Source organism: Patagioenas fasciata, chromosome 5, assembly GCF_037038585.1.
Source record: "Patagioenas fasciata isolate bPatFas1 chromosome 5, bPatFas1.hap1, whole genome shotgun sequence".
Classification (NCBI taxonomy): Eukaryota; Metazoa; Chordata; class Aves; order Columbiformes; family Columbidae; genus Patagioenas; species Patagioenas fasciata.
The window spans coordinates 59,551,805-59,573,772 of record NC_092524.1 but is presented as its reverse complement, the minus strand read 5'-3'; the positions used below and the strand labels follow the sequence as shown (position 1 = coordinate 59,573,772).

The following is a 21,968-nucleotide window of genomic DNA, read 5'->3' as shown; positions in this document are numbered from 1 at the left end:
TGTTCACGGGGCGACTTAATTTCACCTCTTAATAGGCTATTACTTCCCCAGGCTTTCTAGGATATCATTCTAGTTTCATTTAAGCAAACAAAATAGTTTATTTTGGGCATTTATGTTAATGCATTTACTCATCTGGCTGTTTAATGCACCATGAGGATCTCAGTTCTCGTGAACAAATTATTCTCCTTCTCCTAACATTTTGCTTTTTACGAGTTATGTAGTATTTAAAAGAGAAGTTTTCTTCACAGCTTTGAACCCTACATTAAAATACATTAAGTCCGCTTATCAAGAGGCAAACACCATGAAGAGGGTGGGTGGGGACATCTCTCCAAAATGCCGGGCTCGGTGCGGTGAGAAGCCGAATAGAGAGCGGGGCCGCCGCCGAGACCGCCGGTTCTCCCTTTACTCCTCGTGCAAACTGGGAACTGGGCGAGTGCAGCGCACACCCTCGCCCGCCAGAAATAAAGCCCGCCTGCTATCTGCAGTGGCACACGGGAGCCACTGGGGATCAGGCGATCACCGCAGATAAACCTCAGCTTTCTCGGGCGCCGCGACACCATCCAGGCCACCGATCGCGCTGGTGGTTTTATGGAGCACTCGTCGGCTCAGACCGAGGCCCGCACACCTTAACCCCTCACCGAGGCGGGGCCCAACGCCACCGCCTCGGGAAAGACAGGCCCGTGGAGGGCGCGGGCAAGAACCACTCTACAAAAACCAACACACGCACGGAGGTACAAACGCACCAGGCCGCCACGCGCTCCATGACCTAAAGGGAAAGCCGCGCGGTCCTCAACCTTGCCGGCTGCCGGACGCGCCCCTACCCGCCACCCCCGGCCCCACCGCAGCGCCACTTCCACCCCGGAGCATACGAACTGTTCCCACCACACCACCCCAGCCCTCTCCCAATTGCGCAAACTCAGTGAGGAGAGGCGGGGCAAGTAAAGCAGCTTCCCCGGCGTGGTGCCCACTGCGCATGCGTCAACTCACTCCCCGCCGGCCGGGCGGCCGCATTACGTCTGCGTGTTCCGCGTGCCGTGGGAGGGGCCGCGCCGCCGTGGGGGCGGGGCCGGAGCCGGAGCCTGCGCGGTTGCCAGGGTGATGGGAACACAACATGGCGGCCTGAGGGCCGGGCCGGGAGCCGCTTGGCGGTCGGGAGAGAAACCCAGCCGCTCTCTCGCTCACCCCGAGACCTGAAGGCGAGCGCAGGATGAACAGTAAGAGGGAACGGGGGAGAGTGGTGGGCCCTGCTTGGTGTGCAGGCCGCGGGCAGAGGGCCTTTCTTCAGACGCCTGTGAGGGGGCCGGCGGTCACCGGCGGCCCTGGCTGGAGGGGAGCGGGGTCCTGGGCCGGGAGCACCTGAGCTGAGGTGACTGTAGGTGCTTTTGTGGTCCCTGTAAACTGCTGTCACTGCTGCCAGCTCCTAGATGTGCCTGCCGAGCTCGCCCATGGCAGCGCTGGTCTCTACATGCCGGGCAGTTCTCCAGGGGGTGCTCAGAAATCCTCCTCCCAGTCCTGTGAAGCAGTAGCCTGGCTGTCCTCTGATCTCTCTGAAGGATTTCTCAGAAATTGCCAAGCTTCCTCATTCTTTATTCTGCAAACCTTTCCTTCCATCACTTAGCATCCTTCTTCAAATCATCCCATGTCACATCCAACAGGTTTGGCATGCTTCTGAATGCAATAATTATCTGTCATGGCCTTGTGACTGTGGCTGAAGCTGAACTTCTTGCTTTCTTCATTTTATTTTGGTTCTCCCCACATACATAAATATCATATTTAAATGTCATGGCTTTTTCATCCTCATCTTCTTGGCAACTTTGCAACAAAATATCTGCTTTAGGTATTTATAGTATCCTGGTTTGACTACGGTAGTGGTATATTGTCTGTTGTTTTGCATTTGATTCTTTAATTCGAAATGATGATTGATTTTCTGTGCTCTCCAGTTACAGTAATACGGGTGTAGTCTTTGAATTCCATCACTTGCTCGTTATTTAGTTGACATTGTTCTTAATTTCCTGTGTCCTGTAGTCTCTTGCACATTAGACTGTTCTTCTATTGAATGATTACCCCTCTGCCATTTCAATGACCACTTTTTGGTGTTAGACTAGTTCAGATTGCTGCAACTTATTCTTACAAATAACTTCTGCCATATCTTTTGTACTTATTTTGTTGATTTGTATGGAATTTCATTCAGTTTTCCTAAACTTTATCTACCTTTCTGCTGGCCACTCTAAGCCTGAGTATCTGTGAGTGCTGAAACCGAGAGGAGGGAAGAGGTTGGGTAATATCGAGCTTGTTATAGATGCCATGAAAGCATTGCTAACTCATTATTAGGTCTTCTTTATTCTTTCATGTTATATGCAAGTGTAATTAAAACACTGTTTATTTAATTTCATCCTGAAAGCTTTCAGTCTTAAAATCCTGATTAAAAAAATTAAGATTTCTGTCATTTTTCACCTTTCATTACCAGAAATCCAGGCAAACCAACTGGTAGCTAGTTTTGTTTTGTAGCTGTAGTAAGCTTCATAGTTTAAAATTGACACCCTTAGACCTGACTGTTTTCTTTCAGAGTGTGTTTCAAGTCCCTTGTTTTGGTGGGGGTTTTGCCACTTTTGAAAGATCAGTTATATGGTGCTGAAGTGGATTTTTAAGAATCTCCAGACATCTTGGCTTGTGGATGCAAATTTTATTCCTTCTTATTCTATATAAGCTTTTATGCTATTATTCTTACAATGTCTGAGTTCCCTTCAGCTTCTCATTAAATGATAACTAACTCATCACACGATCATTCTCATTTTCTCCCTAGGACAAAAGGTCTCTCATCTTCAGCGATCTGTTCTGTTGAGAGTTTACACCTTTATTTCATGCATCAGAGACATTTCAAATAATGCAATTTTCCTTCCTAATTCTACATTTTATTCGATCCATTGAAATTATTCAGGTCTTTGCTGTCATTCTTTTCACTGGATGGCTCGCTCTCAAATGCCAGGTTAAAGCCTCAGTTGTTTGTTATGTGTGAGTTTTTAATTTTGTATGTGTAGCATTCTATTGTAAAAACTTACAAGAACAAACCTAATATGCTTACATAAAAAAAAAAAAAAAAAAACAAACGACTTTAGTGCTGTAATTATGTTTTAAAGTGTGTAAAGATTTAACTCATCTTACACTATTAGAACTCTTCAGTTTAAAATAAAAAAAAAATCAAATTATTTTGAGCCCTCCACTGTCATCTGGACTTATCTTGTAGGAGAAAAAATATATATCTAATAAAACATAAACAAACCCACATTATATGAGTATATACTATATTGTCTTTATATATCTAAAAATATTTTCAATAAATATGTACAGTAACGTTTTCCCTGTGTTTCTCTGCGTAAGTGCTTTGGTTGATTAACACCTCTTATTTTCAGATCATATGATTTGATTTTTTTTTTTAACACTAGAGAATCAATTACTTGCATGTAAGAAAAGAAAAAATATGGGATTGTCATTTATCCAAATCAAAGAGCAGGTCAATGAATAACTATTTTTGTGTGTGTCTGCCTTGGATATTTTTTGCCATAGGGTCTGGCTCTGACTTTATATGCACATATAACATAGCCAGTGTGTATCTGACTGATTAAAGAATATCAGTTGCTACCAAAAAAATCTCTTGTCACTTTTTCTTTGGAATTCTGTTAGAATGGGATTTAAGTATTCTGAATTTACAATCTCCATGTTACATTTAGCTAGAAAATTGAAATTTAAGGTGGGGGTGGAGAGCAGTGTGTGAAGTGTGATTTTTGCTGATAAAACACATTGCTCAGTCATGTTGCTTAGTGGGTGCCAAAGGCAAGGGATAACTTTGCTTAAAGCACTGGTTGAGCAGTTACCAAATAACAGCCACATGAATTGAGCAATCTTATGGTCTATTCCATATTTTGGAGTCTCTGTTAGGGATTGCCCACTTTACCCATAATGACTTTCAAATTCTTTTTCTACTTATAAAATAGTACTATTTGTAAACTGTCTGTACAGAATGCATTAGACAGTGTCATTGATTTTAAGTTACTCTGCTTTTTCCTATTTTCAAATTTAGATGGCCCAATTATTTTATGATTCAGCATGATGGATAATGATCAGAAAATCTAAACAGCAGGTGATAAAAATGAGAACAACAACTGACAATTCTCAGAGCATTGCCACTGCTATATTGGAGAAAGAGGGATTTGCAAGGGGAAGGTTTCTACTGATTAAGATATAAGCATTTGGATCACAAGGAAAGGAGTAGTTTTTTAAATAGGAGTAAGTGTGAAAGTTGAGGAGGAGAAAGGAGGTGAAGACAACACAAATTGATTGCTAGTTGGAAGACAACGTTAAAATGTTGTTGCCTAAGTAACTTTTCACTCTGCAAAATTTCTTGGCAGGCTTTCCCCACTCTGGGGCTGTATTTATACTTGTAAATTAAACATATCTGGGAATCTTCTTGGACACAAAGAGCGACTGGCATGAAATGGCCCATGTCTATGCAAGTAAATTCTCTTATCTTCCAAAACAAGGCAGCAGGACACAAACTGCTTGAGGAATGACCTTAGAAGGAGCCATCGCACCAGGCTGGGAAGGTGCCTGGGAGAACTGTGGTTGTCACACACCAAATCCAGGCCAGGGACTATTGTCACAGTAACTAATACAGACTTCACTGAATTTACTGCTATCGACAGAGCTTAAGGCTCCTGCAGTTATTCTGACTCCCATAAGGGGCTGAATATGATAAAAGGGTTTTCCTGCTTTGCCTCTCTCAAAATGTCTGGCTTCAGATCTTCCTTAAATAATAAGACTACATGAAAAGCAACAGCAGCATAAAGCTAACCAGAACTGGCCTTTGCTCAGATGAAATTACTGCAATAATTACCAAGGGTGGAATCTGTAGGTGCTAAAAATAAAGGGAAACAGGAGGACAAAGTGGGTGAAGGGAACCAGGGAATGGGATTGGTAATGAACGGTTAATCGCAAAGCTGAAGGAGAGTAAAGGATGAAAGAAATGTCAGTTTTGAAGGATAAGACTCAGAAATTAACAGAAATAAAGCTTGCTTCATAACTCTTGTGTTATCCGCTTCATCTCTTAAAATTCTGCAGAATTGACTAGAATTGACTGATTATCACATCCTTTTGTTTGGTGCACTTCATTATTAAAACAAGGCATTACTTTTGGCCTAGTGCAAAACTTACATCTGAACTTAAAATCAGCAACTGTTTTGCTTAAAAAATCCCCAAAATATTTAAAAAATAAAATAAAAAATCACCACCAAAACTACCAAAACCCCAATGTTGGAACAATGACAAGAAACACTTGCTTTTCAAGGTAATTTTATGTGTTCAGTACAAGGGATTTTTTTGGTGAAAGGAGCAAAGACCAAGTTCAGGTCTGAGTCGCTAATGTGCTGCAGCAGAACAAAGGCATGAAGTGCAGAGGCACCATGCAAGGAGGTGGTAGTTTGTCTAAGACTGAGTTACTGTATTTTACTTTCAGGAATATAGATTTATGTATTATAGGCAGCAAAACTTCATTTCCTATTATTCATTATATTTTCTCTCAAATAAACTTATGTGTTAACAAAAAAACTCCTTTTAAATGCAATTTGTCCTCTAGAATTTAACAAATCAAGTATGGATTAATATGCAGTCTTCATAACCATTTTTATTGTAAACATACTGAAACAGTATATTTTTGTTTTTAGACTACAAACCAGTGGGTAAGATAGGAGAGGGAACATTTTCTGATGTTCTGAAGATACTGAGTCTTAGGGATGGAAAGTACTATGCATGTAAACACATGAAGCAACATTTTGAAAGGTATGCATAACTGATCATAGAAAATCTTGTTCAAATTAGGTGGGGAAATGTGAGATTAAGACGCGGTGAAGTTTTTTGAATACACATGTATTAAAAAGGTTTGCATGTAGCACAGAAATGAAACTCTGCTGCTGATTATGAAGGGCCTTCCCGCTTGGCATTGGAGTTATTGCCTTGCATACTCTAATTACTGTACTAAATGCTGCCTGACCACTGGGTCGAGGGTGAAATGAGAAGAACGAGGACTAAAGAGCTGATTTCTGCTTTTCCAAATGCATTGAATATACTTGTGCTGTTTTTCTTTTTGCTGTAAATAATAACAGGATGAGGAAAAGTGTCAGTACACCCCCTGGACAATGTTTTCTTTAGTCTTACTTAAAATACTGTCTTAATACAAGTTAAAAACACTGCATTTATCCTTAGCCCACGTATCGCATTGGTTCTACTTCATGTTTGCATTTATATGTAATTACATCCATCATCAAGATGCTGTTTGGTCACAAAACAGGTGCTTTTTATCAGTTATGAAAATAGAGGAGATGGCTGTGTGGAAGTAGACGTAGACTTGACATTGTCCTCCAAATATATAAGTGCCAAACAACGCTTTTTGGGTCACTGACTTTATATTCTCAGTCAAATATATTAATTTCCTAGTGAAATCACTGAGAGTGCCACATTTGTTCATACGAAGTAAAATGGGACATTTTGCTCTTACATAAGATTTCACAATGTAACTCAGCTTCAAAGGCTGTAAGTTAAAAAAAAGAGAACTCAGATACTTTCAAGTAAGGTTGCTTCTGATTCTCTGTTGTGTTGCTAGAGAGCTGTTGGTCCATTACCCACAACTGACCAAACTGTCCAATTTATGATCAAAAAAGTATTTAAACTAACAGCTTAACTATATAAAGAGCAGATAGTATAAAATTCAGTGGCAGGACATAACAAGCAGACTCCTTTTGTCATGTAGCATGTTTAAAACATCTTTTTTAGGCCTTTAACCTTTTGATAAATTGACTGACAAATTCTTTTGATGAAATTAACTCTTTTAGCAACAGATAACAGTGTTTTAAACAGAACCTGACCATACAAGGTATTTCTCCTAGTTTCAAATAGGAAAATATTCTTTTGATGTGTAGCTTTAGGTCTGACTGTGAAATGGCATCTGAGTCCTGTTCTGATCCATTAAATAGTGTGCAAAGCTCTTTGTTTCCTGGTTCTTCCCCAGTCTCTGTAGCATATGGTTTTGTTCGTTATTAAAGTCTAGGAAGCCAACGTAATAATTGAACAATAATTGAATACTGTCTGTTTTTCATGTAAGAGGTTACCATCAAAACTTAATTTTAAATGTTAAATTTGGCAAGGCTAGATTGTCCCTTTCATCATGCTAAGCAGGAGCTGGAATGTGTGCCGTGCAGAATAAACCATGTCATACATACTATTGCCGAGCACAGAATCCCTTCCAGATAGCTCCTTGGCGTGGTAACTGATGTCTGGAGCACAACGAATAACTACTTATCTTGTTTGGGTAAATCCAGCTACTCCAGACTGCAAGAAGGAATAAAGCCATTCTGCTGATTACTGGTTTGCACTGTAAAGAACCAAAGCAGTTGAACAATTTATCAGGTCCTGCATTTGAAAATTCAATTACAGACTAAAGTGGAGTACAGTCTGACAATCTCATGGCAGGGAAGAAAGATAATTATAATCCAGTCCTTGATTGCAAGTCGGTGATTCTCTTTTCTTTTTAATTCAACTTTAGTTTGGAACAAGTTAATAATCTGAGAGAAATACAAGCACTAAGGAGGCTGAGTCCACATCCTAATATCCTTACATTACATGAAGTTGTTTTGTAAGTATGGTGCATTCATTTCTTTTTTCCTTATTCCTTTATTGGCACAATACCCAGTAACTTTTCAGACTAGAGGCAACTTGTAGGCACTTAACCAGCTTTTTATTCCATCAGAAAGAAAAAAAACCCCAAGTTTGTCATATTCTAAAGTCTTCTTGCCTTTTTTGTTAAGAAAATGTGATGAAGCTCACACTTTCTGTGGCTCTTTTGCAGCAGACCAAAAATATTTAAACATCAGTATTAAAATTACAGACTTCAAACTACAAACTTCGTATTGTGCTATGTCATAGTTGCTGGTGATTTCAACCTGTGACCCATATCCAGTCAGTGCTTTAACTGTGCAACGTCATGCCTGCAGGAGACAGGATTTTGGTTGGGCACACACAGAGCTTATCTGCTGGAATAGGCTCTGGTACTTCAAGGATCTTGCTTTGACTTGTCAGTTTGAACTAGGGATCTGAGCAAACTATATGGCAATACCATTTTGTCAGAAACTTTACAGACACCCCTTTGCAAATAATAGAAGTTTAGATCTCTGAATAAGGGAGAAGCTGAGCTACAAATTTGGAAAGAGATAAGTCAGTGATGAAGTTGGGTTCTTTAGCCTCGTTAGACACATAAGTGTCTTCTGGGGACATGTTCTGTCTCATAAAGAGATCAGGTTTTGTGATGGCATTTACTCCATTAGTGAGCGTGACACTGTGAGTGTTTAGTTGCATAGTGAGCCTATCCCTATGCAACAGCAGACATATACTTCATTATTCGAATATTTGGCACAAAACTTGTTGACTGTTCTAAAATATTTTTTCTTGCTTTTCAGGCTCTTATTCCTCTGCTCAAGGCTCTGGTACTATATTGTTATTGACAGGCCCATTTTCTACAAATAGACAGAAAGCCCATAATCGTGGCAGCAGCTTGGCTTCCTGGAATTCTCAGCTTCAGCTGCCGTTGTTAACGAAGTGTCATCCAGATGGCCAGGCAGCTCATGAGCTCTGTCAGTCTGTCTGCAAACCCAGCTGCAGATTGTACCCTCAACCTTTTGCTGTCTGGGTTAATGGAACATTGCAGAGGGGATGTACTTTAATGCAATTACCTTGTAAGAAAAAACTGAAGACCCAAAGACATCTGCCTCTGCAGGGCAGTGAAATGGAAAATAAAGTGTCAGATGTATTGTCATAGCATGATGATACTTAAAGCTGCTGTTGTCAGCAAAACACGAATTCCAGGCAGATACTCATTTCCATGCAATAGTGCACTGCTGGTGACCCAACTAGAAAGTCTTTTCATTTATGGAGTAATAGCTTTCCTATCTCTTATTGTGAGACTGTGTCAGTTAATTTACTGGAAATTTCTTGATACCGAACAGTATCATATACCCAGAAAACATGCATTCAAGTAACTTCATGGAGTACATCAGTTAACTTCTGCAGTAAACTAAAACTATGATATATGAGACCCTGAGTTGAACAACTTCTGTGAGAAAGTATCAATTAAAAATGAAAATGTCCAATTTAATACTGGATAAACTAAGTCCTTTTTTCTATGTTGTATACAAACAAACATGTAAATGTTATTTCTAGCTTAAAGTCTCCCTGTTTGTTTCTTCAGTGATAAAAAAGCTGGCTCCCTTTCACTCATATGTGAACTTCTGGACATGAATATTTATCAGCTGATAAAAGGTATGTAGAATATGGTTAAGAAACGCTCCTTGTGTAGATCACAAAGTGGAATTAGTTATTTGTCACGTGTTTGTTCGCTGTTATGTATTTCAAAGTTCATAGGGAAATTCTGTGCTGTACTGCTTTACTCTTGTTTTTCTCCCCAGTGCAATAAACCCACGTGTTTGAGGTGTGGACGCACACAGAAGGTTTCTAATGAGTCAGGTCAATGGCCATTTATTGCTGCAGTCAAACTTTACATGGAAACAGCCAAACAACCTTGACTGCAAAATGCAAAAAATTACATTATGTAACAAAAAATAGAAATTAAATAGGCTTGTTATGTCACAACTGTATGATATAACAAGAAAATTATTTCCATTTGTTTCAAAAACTACTGAATCAATCAATAATGATTTTCAAGTTTTATATCTAGTAAAAATGCCCTTTACCGAGTTCTCTCCACAAAGCTTAAGGAAGAGTTCCTACAAAACGCTTATAACAAAAGCTGATTTAAAACCAGGGTTATATAGACACCAAAGGAGTTTGATATAGTAAATGAAGGGGCACTGACTTACAATTCAATATCAAAAGAGGATTTTTTAACTGAATGATTAAAAATTTGTAATGTCTTAACAGTTCGGAGGTTCATATAAGTAATTCAGCATGCAACTGTCATTCAGTGTAACAGAATAAAGACTTGCTCCCAAACATTACGTTAGTGACACTGAGTATTCAGATCTCTAACAAAAGGAGTAACCATGTTCCTGACCTAAATAAAAAAATGAGATTAAAATAACAATAGATCACTGAAGCAGCCTTGAATATTTGCTGTTTTAATAAGACGAGGAGAAATCCATGAAGTTGTGAAGTCAAAGTAATTAACAGAATATCAGAATGTGGATAATAAGTTAGCCCCGTGCATTACAAACAATCTTGCATCTTCTCTTTCTAGGAAAGGTAGTGTACTTCAGTTATGAAAAAACAGAATGTTTAAGTTTGTTATTTAACTGTATTTTTTTTACTGCAGAGTATTTGCTTTCAGTTGATGACATTTCTCAGTGTTTCATTCTTTCTATGTGAAAAAGCCTGCTATATTAAGCATTATATACAGATGGAAATTAGTCTAATAATTTCAGTATGTTCTGCTATTTTTTTTTTTAGTTTTAAAACAGTATTATCAAATTCAGGCTTTCCATTAGAAGGTAGTTTTCCTGCTGCTTATTTTAAAAAACCTCCTTTTTTATGTCAGGGTGAATCAATTCAAAATGAAATCTGTTCAGTTGTCATCTGAATGCTGCAGTTGAGGTTATCTAAACATTAACCTGGGTCTACATGAACTTCTAGAAATTGCCGGTTCTTCTTTGTGGTCTGATGTTGTGTCTGGACTGTATTTCCCATGATACAGCGCCTTTTTTTCACCTTGTACAAGATGGTGACAAATCATAGAATGAAACAGGAAAATGAACAACAGATCCCTACGGAGAGTCTAATTTTTTAAAAAGTAACTTGATATTTTCAAGCACTGAAGCGTTTCATTTCTGTCAAGTGTTTTGCATTTTAGAATCTATGCGCTTTTTTTGAAATTTATTTTGGGGTTTCAAGGTAGATGTGTCAACACAACAATTTTCCTATGAGGCAGAAGTAGTTTTTCATTTGTTTTCTCCCTCACTCTACTTGTGGCTTATCGCAAAGACAAGAAATATAACATATGGCAGTCACTTCAAACAATAAATGTCTGGCTAAAATTCCAAGTACATAAGTAAATTGGAAAATTAATCATAATTCTGAGCCAGAACACTTATCGACTGAGGAAATCTAGATAACAATGGCAGGTAGAAGGAACTCCTCTTGAATTTTCAGCTTTGTGATTTGAAGGACTGCATTAATAATTTGTAGAACAATTAAATTGTGTTCATTAGCAACGCTCTGTCAAAAAACAGTTTTCAGAGTGGACAAAAGTAGTCGCATTTCAGATGATTTGTAATATTTTGTATATTTTGCCAGTGTTTAGTAATGCAAATGCTTGTAATTTCCTGACTACTCTGAATCTTGCAAAATTGAGTTTAATATGAGTGCGGAACAATTTTAAAAGGCTTTAAGTTGGAAAAGTTCAGAGGCAAGCATGGTTTGCATGAAATCTTATAACGAAGAGAAACTTGAAGCAGGAATTGACTGAGAATGAATTTCTAGCTTAACAAGGTGTATGGAGACACTTCTCTAAGTAGGAGGACAGTTCACTCTAATGCTACTAATGTGCAAAGTTGATCCTTTTGGTTTTTTTTGTTAATAAACTTACCGATTCATGTTATTTCAATCAAGACAAGGCTATTTGTCTTTATACAAAGCCATAATTCCCTTGCTATTAATACATAGTGCTATCATAAGTCATTTAATAACTGAAAACCAGTCTTGCCTTTTGCTTACTCAAGAACAGTTTGGTCACCTGAAGCGATGAAAAAAATAAGGCTCAGAGGGAGGTGGGGGAGATGCCTCAAGCAAAAATGGCTGTTGCCTCGAGTGCTGCCACCTGATGATTCGCTTCATGATCACTTTCGAATAAGGTTCTGTAATGACAAAACTGGAAGTAGAAGAGCATGTGCTCCAGATTTTACTAGTGACCTACAATGAAGAGAAAAATGGAGCACAACTTCTTTTTTGAAGGCCTGTTTTGTTTTAAATACTAATGATAATCTGGGTTGGTTTGAACAGCTGCATTTTCTAAAATAATTTCTATTATAAATGACAAAATGCTGATGTTGAAAGCACCATTTCTCTCTACTGGGGTAGTAACACTACAATTCCCAATGTGAACGGGTTATCTAATGCTGCTCATTGGATCCTGTGGCAGAGCGGAGCAGCCCTGTGCCGCCTGCCAGGACTCGCAGCCTCAATGAGTTACTGTCCCAATCATCTCCCTCCTCCTCCCCAGTCAATTACTCATCCCGCTGTCATCGGGCAGATCAGTACCTGCTTTGTTTTCAAAATTGCGATCATTTCTGCCTCCGTTGATGACATTGCAGCGTTACATAAAGGCATTACAGCAAGACTGAAAGGCCTTTGGAGCCTATCAAAGAAAAAAAGCTGAATGGCTCTGAAAAATAAATTTTATAACTGTCATTATTGCACAACAGCAATAGCAAGCTGAACTATGGAGGTTAACCTTTACTCTGCAAGTCAAATGTGAATCACAGTCATTTAAACATTGCAGTAATTTGAGGTGATTGATATGAATCTTGAACCTTATGGACAGTTACTTTGTTTAGAAAGGAAATTAGGTGTTTATAAGTGAAATACTGTAGTTCTGTTAGAACTTGGGGGAACGCATTGCAAGAAAAACATGCAGTAAAAGCTAAGGCAGATTACAGAATATCAAATTGACAGTTGTTAGCTGAGCTATTCTGGTACACAGTGAAATCTAAATTATGTCTGAAATTGAGTGGAAAATGGATTACAAAGCTAGCTATAAATGACAGAAATAGTATAATTGAAAAGCATAATATCAATGCATTATTGGAAGCTGAAGAGTAATTTTTTTGCATTCTGTTGTTTGCTAAAAAGGTCTTGTACAACTTGAAATTTAATTCTAGGAAGGAAAAAGCCATTATCTGAAAAAAAAATTAAGAACTACATGTACCAGTTATGCAAATCTCTTGATTACATACATAGGTAAGAGCCCTGGTTCAGCAACAGCTTTAGAGTAAACGTCCCATACATTGATTTCAGGGTCATATGGTAGAGAAACACAGTTGTCTGGGCCAGCAAGGAGAAAAAAGGCCATTGCCCCTGCAGCTGTGCCTGCAGCACAGCCCGGCAAGGAGCTGGGGGACCGGGAGGGGGTGGCCCCGTGATCCTTCGGTGACCCTGGGGACAACAAAAGCCGCACGCGCAGCCTCCCCTCCCTGGGCTTGCCCTTTCCCCAGCCCCAGACCTGGTGCTGTTATCTTGCCGTGGTGGCAAAATTCACTTTGTTTTTTACTATGCGGTTGATGAGTTTGAAGAAAGTGTTAATTTCTCAAAGTATTTTTGTATAAATAATTGTAAGCATTGGTAATGTTGCTCTTTTTACTGAACTCTTCTCCCTGGTGTGCTTCTATTGGTACAGAAATGGGATATTTCACAGAGATGTGAAACCAGAAAACATATTAATAAAGGTAATTAATTTTATGTGAAAATATTTAACTGAAAGTGAAGTATATCAGTATTTTTCTCTTTACTCTGAAAAGGTAATGTTTCTTCATGAATAAAAGTACAGTTTTAAGAAAAATATATAGACAGTTACATGTAATACCATATTCCTCATCTAGACGAATGAACAACCCAGTATAATATTGGCTAAAACCTGGAATGAATCAGGTGCATTACGACCTGCATGTCTTCACTCCGGTTGGAAAACCTGTTCTTTATCCTGTATTAATATGTATTTTCCTTTCTGTGTTAACATAGAAACAAGTGACAGGGTTCAGTTCTGCTGCTCAGTCTTTCTGTATTCGTGTCCTATATTTAGTGCTAGTTATTCATACAAAAGAGAGCAGAAGGTATTAGCTTTCTGAAGATTTCTTCATAAAAATCTGTTCTTCTGACAGTTTCAGAATGGTATTTTGCTAATGTCTGAAAAGCAAGGTTTTCAAAATTTGGTTTATGAAATTTTATTTTCTGGACAAAAATTTTTCTTTTAATTTTTACAAGTGTCCAGGAGAAGCTGTTACAGAGAGAAGCCAAAGTCACCTATTATATCATTGCTGAACACAAGAACTCTTAAGAAAATATCTTAATCCAGATGTCCTATTTAGCAGTCTTCCATTCAGTAATAGTCCATGTAGTTTTGAATTAACTCTTATCTCTTATCTCTTTCTTTTCATGATGTACACAACAGTATTTGCACGTATTTTGAGACACAGAAATCTTCAAGCCTGGAGTTACTTGCTATTTAAATGTAGTTTTACTGCTTTAATACTACCCCTGGGATTTCTGAAAGTATAAAGTAATCTGTGATTTATTTTGTTATGACTATCACATGTTTAAGGAAAACCTTTGCTTGAATATTTCAGTGTTTCTAATTTGTTAAAATACTTTCTTTTTGCAGCGCAATACCCTGAAGTTAGGAGATTTTGGATCTTGTAGGAGTATCTATTCTAAGCAGCCACATACAGAATATATCTCTACACGCTGGTACCGAGCACCTGAATGCTTACTTACAAATGGCTACTATAATTACAAAATTGATATATGGAGTGCTGGCTGTGTTTTCTATGAAATCACAAGGTATGGTGTTCAGTGGCGGGTCTTACTTATTATTAATCAAGAAAATCAAAGGTAAATAATTCAAATAAGGAGCACATGGTACAGGTAATATCATCTTTGTTTCCATGGTTTTGTGGAAGCTGCTTCTGTGATCAGTGTGCGGGTTCATGCACAGCAACCCTGCTCGGCAGGTGCTCCCTTCACCCCGTGGCAGGTTAGTAATAAAGCAGTGGGGTGTTCAAAAGAAGATAGTACCAACAAATATGATTTACAAGTAAAATAACAATTTTAAACAGTTGGTCATTGTGGTTTGTTTGTTTGTTTTTTCCATTGGCTTCATATTTGAGTTTGGTAAAAATGTGTTTTCTGTGCTTTATCTCCGAATACAATATGGCTTGTTTCCTCTCTTGAGCATCACTAACTAGCCTCATATCTTGTTAATGCACTTGATGGTAAAATTTTTCCCTCTTTTTTTGAATTACTATTCTTCAAAAACAAAGGAAAATAGAGAAGACACTCCCTCTGATTTACTGCTTTGATTTATAATGCAGTGTGCTTAAGAGCCTTGTGCCGGGACCTTGTGTTCTAGAGTATCTTGAAGTTGGATTCTGGTGAAGGAAGAGTCCAGGAAAACCCAGATTGAAGTCCTTTAAGCTTTTGAGTTATGATGAAACTGTAACTCAAAAAATGTGTAATTAGTCTTTAAGAAAAAAAGGAAAAATAACCACCATGAGTATTCCTCCAATATCTTTGTGCCCTAGCAACAGCAGCAGTTCCTCTTTATTCTCCTCCCACATGGCTGTCTCCAATATGCAGCCAGGAGTGATAACATTTGCTTTGCTTCTTTCCTCCTCCTCCACATGGTGAGTGCAGCTGCTGCCATCACCATCACATTAAATGACAACCCTTATGCTTTGCCTGCTAACTCTGAGAAACAGTTCTACTTCGGTCAGAAAACTGTTAATAGAAGAATCTCAAATGTGGCAGTTCTCTTCCAAAGTGAATTGGGACCAGAAGCTGTAAAAATGCCATGTTTTTCCATTTCAATTTGAATCAGGTGGGCTTTGAAGTTTGGCAAGAAGATTACACGCTGCAAAGTGAAGTTTACTTAGGGCAAAAAACCTTAAAGAAATTTTCTCATAATGTTTAGCTTAATATAACAAATTCCATTCTTTGCAACCACTGCACATTTCAGAGACCTGAGATTTGAGTTCAGGGAGAAATGAGGGATGTTTATTGGAAATTACCAAACTGAAAAAGATGCAGCCTTGCCAAGCTAAAGGAAGCTATGGACAGGTTTATTTCTTTTTACGTGCATCTTGCAGTTTTTGCCGCTGAACATTTGTGCAAGCCTTTACGCTTTACACCTTGCCGTGTAAGAATTTTTATCCTTTTACTCAGCGATGCTTATCTTGGTCTCCTTCTGCCTGTTCCTTACAAATAGTGGCTCCTGGATTACAGTTTTTTGTGGACAGCACAGTTGTTCTTCCCTAAGCTGTTCTTCCCTTTACACTTAAAGGCAGCACATTTTGTAGCTCACACAAAAGCTGCTCCCAACTGCTTGTCATGCTGTGGCTGCACAACATGAACCAGATCTCGCAACGATTTCTAAAGACATTCAGAGAACTGTGCAGCCAGCTGTTTGACTGAATTTGCAAACAGTTAAAGAAGTTTCCTCCTCCTTCAAAGAGGGCTGAATGTGTTGCTTTCAAGAATCACATGATGCTACTTAAATTAGAAGCCGAAGGAAACCCTCTGCTAACATGGAAAAAGGCAACTTGTGCAAGAAGCAAATGGTACTGGACCTAGGTTGTTAAAAGTTAAGCTTGCTCTACTGATCACAATGTTCCAAGGACTCTATGCAAGTTTTTTTATGAACTGAGGATGATGCTCAGGAATGCAGTTCAAATTGCCATCTTTCCAGTATTGCTGCTTGCAGAGAAGCTGTGTGTTAGGAATGGAATGTTTCTGATATATTTCTCTGTTCATGCACAACAAGAGGGATTGCTTGACTCTGCTGTCTTAAAATGAGGAAAACACGTTTCCTTCTGAGATCTGCCACTTCACCAACCACGATTCCATATTCTTGGCCTTTCACTGGGAGGGATGTTCTCTTCGCATATCTACCCCAAACCTGTGAGGAAAGGGCAACTACAGATGTTTGTTTAATACCCCAAAACACCCTTTCAATCCAAATATGTGGTTGTATTGATCTGCTACTCACGTTATCCTTCAGTTGACTGGTATTAAACTGTCTGCAAATGAATAATCCTAAAATTTATCTTCCTCTTAAATGAGAATGTTTTAACCAAAGTGGCAGCTATGCCACTTCAACTAGTTTAACTGTGTGTTAACAGTGCTAATGCCATCTCTTAACTTGCAGTTTTCAGCCTCTCTTTCCTGGATCTAATGAGCTGGACCAAATTTCAAAGATCCATGACATTATAGGCACTCCTGCTAACGAAACTCTGCACAAGTTCAAGCAGTAAGTAGCTCTGATGTCACTGTTTAACTACCCACAATATAACCGTTCAGCTGCACGCAATTTCTGCTCAGGGAACCTCCACAAAAGTCAAATTCTTTTGTGACAGCTGCTGACCAAAGAGCGGTGTCTTCTATCTATCCCTACCCAGAGATAGGCACACATTTGTGAGCCCTGACTGCAGAGCAGAGGAAGCCTGAATCAATCTTATTTGGCCTTTTATTTCTGTAGTATCCTTAAGGCCCATGACATAACTTGTTAAGAAATAAACTTTTTTTTTCCCCAGCCAAGTCTTTCTTACTTGTCCCTAATAAATGATCGCCTCAATCAGATTAGAATAGGGGTTTTTTCAGTAAATTGTAATTTTCTCTGAATATGCATTAATAACTGTTTGTTCTTGCTTAACACAGGTCAAGATTTGTGACTTTTGATTTCCCCTTTAAAAAAGGAAAAGGAATACCTCCTCTGATGTGGAATTTATCTCCCAAAGGCTACTCTCTCCTGTATGCAATGATAACGTATGATCCTGACGAGAGAATTGCTGCCCATCAAGCATTACAGCACCCTTACTTTCAAGACGTATGGCAAGTGACTTCAAATCACTTCAATCTTGAAGACTAAAATTAAAAAGTGGGCTAAAATTAGGAAGTGGGGGGAGTGCGATGTGCTTATTATTTGAAGTGGACTGGAATGAAGTTTGCTTACAGTGCCAGTATTTAGCTTGCATGACAATGAATGTTATTCAGTCAACGTGATTCTTTACATCAAGTCCAAACTTCACCTAAAGCACAACTGATGGTTTTATTATTCTTTTTTCTTCCCACCCGAACTTTCTAGGGCAGCTGGTACACAAGATTTGCCCAAGCACAAAAAATTAAGATTATTAGGAAATACAGCAGGGAAAGTACCTCTGCATTGGTGGCAAATTTCAAAGGAAAGTCAAAGACAGGTAATATATAAGTGGAAGAATTGTCAGCCCCTTTAGAGAGGTGACACTGAGCTTGTTAGCTAGAAACAAATGTTTTACTTAAGCTGATTACTTGGTTTTATTCAGTCTGCCTGAACACTGATCTTTATTGGATCTGATGCAGTTCCACCCCCCAAAAGTCCTGAAAATCGTGAGATAGAATTCAGAAGCTGTGATACCACATAATCCCTTCAGTAGACAGTTGCCATAGTTACTATTACTTAGAGCAGGGGTGTCAAACTCATTTTTGCTGGGGTCACATCAGCCCCTCGCGGTTGCCTTCAAAGGGCTGAATGTTATTTTAGGACTGTATAAGTGTAGTAGTTACATTTATATGTAGGAGTAGTTACAGACTTAGAGGGTCAGTTCCACATTTTTCTCTTCTTTTTTTCCCTTTCTTTAATATCATCATCCTCCTTGCTGTCTGCCTTTAAGTTTTATAGACGAAGTTGCAGCAGAGACAGAAAGGGTGTTTTTGCCTTTTCAGGCCTTCAGTCTACATTTTGAACAAATAATTTAAAAAAAAACTTTATTATCCTGTATTTTGATGATATCTTGGAAAATCCTAAGCTTATATTTGACACTGGAAATAACAAAAAATAAAATCTGATAAAAATTCTGGCAAACTAAAGCCTTTTTATATTCAAGCTATGAGAAAAATGCTCCACATATTCACTCTTATGGAGTGAGATGGAAGTTAGTACTACATGAAAAACTCTCAAATATGTTTTTTTCACACAAAAAAAATTGAAGTAGGAAAATAATTGTTCTGCGCTGCATTTAACATTGAAAGCATGAAGTCTCCCTCCACAGGAACAGTCATTTTCCACCAGTTTAGTTCTGGGGTTCATCAATGTGGGCTTTGTAGGAAGTTCCTTCAGGAAAAATTGCTAAAAAGTAATTTTTAAAAAAAGGAATTAGCTGAAGAAGTATTTGGCAGAGGTTTGGGGTTTTTTTTCTGATCATTTGGATTTTCTCTTTTAATTTTATTCCATAAGATGCTCTCAGAAAGAAACTGAAAATTGTTTCTTTATTTTAAAAGCGTTCTCTTAGCAAAGTCCAGGAAAACGCAAAACAACGTGGACCTCCTGGTGGAAAATTACCAAAATTAAATGCTTCTGGATTAGCCAAAGTCACCCCCCAATCTACTCCTGTCTTGCACTCGGTTTGCCAGACACCGAAGGAAACTGGTGACACCCCTGTGTTACAATCTGTTAGATTTATTGGATCAGACATCAAGGTACAGACTCTAACTTGCTCATGAAAGTGTAGTAGCAAAATGTGTTTTACCCAGCGCATTTCAAAGGCTTTTTGTTTCCTTAACAGTCTGAGAAACAGAAGGCACTTAAGTCTTCTCGGAAACATTTCCACTTACCTGCTGTAGAACGAAGAGGAGGCGGCTGCTGAGCACCTTGTAAAGTATTTGGAGAGTGAGGAAAAGCGGGACTGTGCAGTGAGAGTCCCAGTCTCTCTGCCGTTGGTAGAGCTCCAACAAGAGCTGCTGTGCCTTATTTCCTGTTCCTCTGACAGTTTGTAGGAAGACCCACAAGGCTCTGAAGGCTGCTTAGCTCCCATTTCGGCATTCTGTTCCAAAGGGCATCAATCCTTAATTAAAGCATTGTTTGGTGGAGCTCAGAGAGCGCCCGGGATTGAACTTCCTAAGTATTTTTTCCTTTTAGAACCTGATGGAGGAGGAGGTTGGTTAAAAATAACATGAAAGGATTCTTTGAGCTTCACTATTAGGAATGGAATGTTATCTACAAAATGTAAGTTTTCATATTTTATAATAAATGATAGCTAACTTTTGTATATTTTTTAGATGTTAAAAATGTTTATTTTTCCATCAATTCTGGAAAGTATTCACCTCCCGTATTCAATGACTTCAATCTCGAGTTTTACTGAGAATCTGCAATTATGCAGTCATGTGAGATACTTGATTTTGATGCAGTTTCTGTAACTGCTGAATGTTTTTATATAACTATAATCTAGCTAAAAGCTAAAGCAACTTTTTATCCGATTGAAAAGCAAATAAAGCAAGTGGTAAGACAAGAGAAAATGGCCTCAAGTTGTGCCAGGGGAGGTTCAGATTGGATATTAGGAAAAAACTCTTCACAGAAAGTGTTGTCAGGCACTGGAACAGGCTGCCCGGGGGGAGTCACCATCCCTGGGGGTGTTTAAAAGATGTTTAGACGAAGTTCCTAGGGACATGGCTTGGTGCTAGAGTTTGGTTATGGTTGGACTCGATGATCCTGAGAGTTTCTTCCAAGCAAAACAATTCTATGAAAATTTAGTAATAGTTTTCTTCAAGACATTGATCTTAATCAAAAATTTTCACAGTGACTGATACTGCAGCAAGTTGCTTAGAGGGCAAGTATCTTACCATGGTTCAGAAATGTTGCACACAGATCAGTAACAATTTAATATAATGTTACCGTTTTCTAATCCTATAAAATGTAAGAGTTAAAAGGCAGCATATTTATCTTACTTCCAAAGAGTAGCTATTGCAGTTTGATACCAATGATTTTAAAACTCCCAAGATCTCCTAAAAGGTTGCAATAATCATTCTGTGATATTTAAATTTGGTGATGTGTTACAAAACAGTTCTGCTATTTAACAAACAAATGAGTGTGCAAGTCATATTTAGCTGGGGGTTTAAATATCTTCTGCCTACCAAGTATGCGTGCAAGACGGGTTCAAAATAGTTCCAAAAGTTACTCTGCTCATAAGTGGGAAGTGATCAACTCTTTTTCAAGTAACCAAACAGCTCTGGGACTGCTGCTGCTGTTCAGAATCTGCTGTGCAACCAACAAGTGAAAAGCAGGCAGGGAACAGGCAGGTTGGTTCGGCAATGCGAAAAAACACTGCGGGGAGCAGATCACGTTAAAGTCACTAAGCCAACCCCTAAGCAACAGTTTGAGATTGAAGCTCTAAATTCAGACAGACTAATTATTCTAATCTGTTAAGATGCAGCTCAGACAATGCGGTAAAATACATACTAAGAGTTTATAAAAATAGTAGCCCAATATGCTCTCAGCTGTCCTGAGATTTTATTAGGCTATGCATTTGTGAAAGTAACAATTCTTCTCACTCAATTAGAGATTATCCAATACATGGCTTTTTTATTGTGTTGATGCGTTGTTTTTTTGGTCATCTCAGCACTTGTAGGATGCTGTTGTGACGGCATTAAAGCCTATTCCTTGTTCTACCGTTGAGCTGCCAGATAACTCCAAGCTCACCCAAATTCCACATTGTAGCTTTGCATTGTGGGAAAGCTCATAAGACTCAAGTTCCTTATGAATACTTTTGAGATCTACTGCTTAAAAGCACTTGTCTATATTATGTTTATTTCTTGGTTTGAAGAAGGTCTTTTCACACCATACTGAGGATCAACATGACATTCACTAGCAGATTTTTTACATGTGAAAATATTAGCATGCTACATGTTTGTGGTGCATAGTGTGGGAGTAATTTGTTAGTATCAATTCAAATTTGACTATCCCAGTTGAATATCTTGCACCTGCATCACGGCTTACTGTACCTTTACTCATTTTATTCCATTTCTTCATAGCAAACTTTCAGAATTTCATTAGCGGTAACAGAATAAACATCCCAGCCCTGGCAAGAACTCCTGTAAAATGAGGCTGTAGCACATGAACAAGGCTCTGCAGGGAACCCTGTATCGCTGCCAGTCGCCTGATGTGTGCCAGAGGAGTAGTTTTCTCTTACTAGGACTGAACAAATACATAAGGAGAGGTTTAGTGGAGGAAGTGTCCTACACCAGCAGAGTGAGAACATCATTATAAAGGGAGAATTAAACAGCAGAACATAACGGTTCTGCTCTTCTTATTTTATTGGAACTTATACTAGAGGGGTGTTGTCCTTGTCTCCAGTCCTAAGCAGAAAATACACTCCTGACAATGGTACCTCCAAGTGCAG

The 21,968-nt window shown here is 38.7% G+C and overlaps 1 protein-coding gene across 1 annotated transcript; it reads left to right on the top strand.

Moving 5' to 3' along the window:
* Positions 1 to 1,098: 1,098 nt before the first annotated feature.
* Positions 1,099 to 21,162, top strand: MOK (MOK protein kinase). Its single transcript, XM_065838163.2, is given in 13 exon segments — positions 1,099 to 1,155; positions 1,157 to 1,214; positions 5,718 to 5,832; positions 7,592 to 7,681; positions 9,290 to 9,360; positions 12,930 to 13,008; positions 13,445 to 13,493; positions 14,426 to 14,604; positions 16,967 to 17,068; positions 17,476 to 17,649; positions 17,903 to 18,014; positions 19,075 to 19,272; positions 19,359 to 21,162. Coding segments are annotated over 13 exon segments (1,365 nt in total). The 3' UTR covers positions 19,440 to 21,162.
* The last annotated feature ends 806 nt before the right edge of the window (positions 21,163 to 21,968 follow it).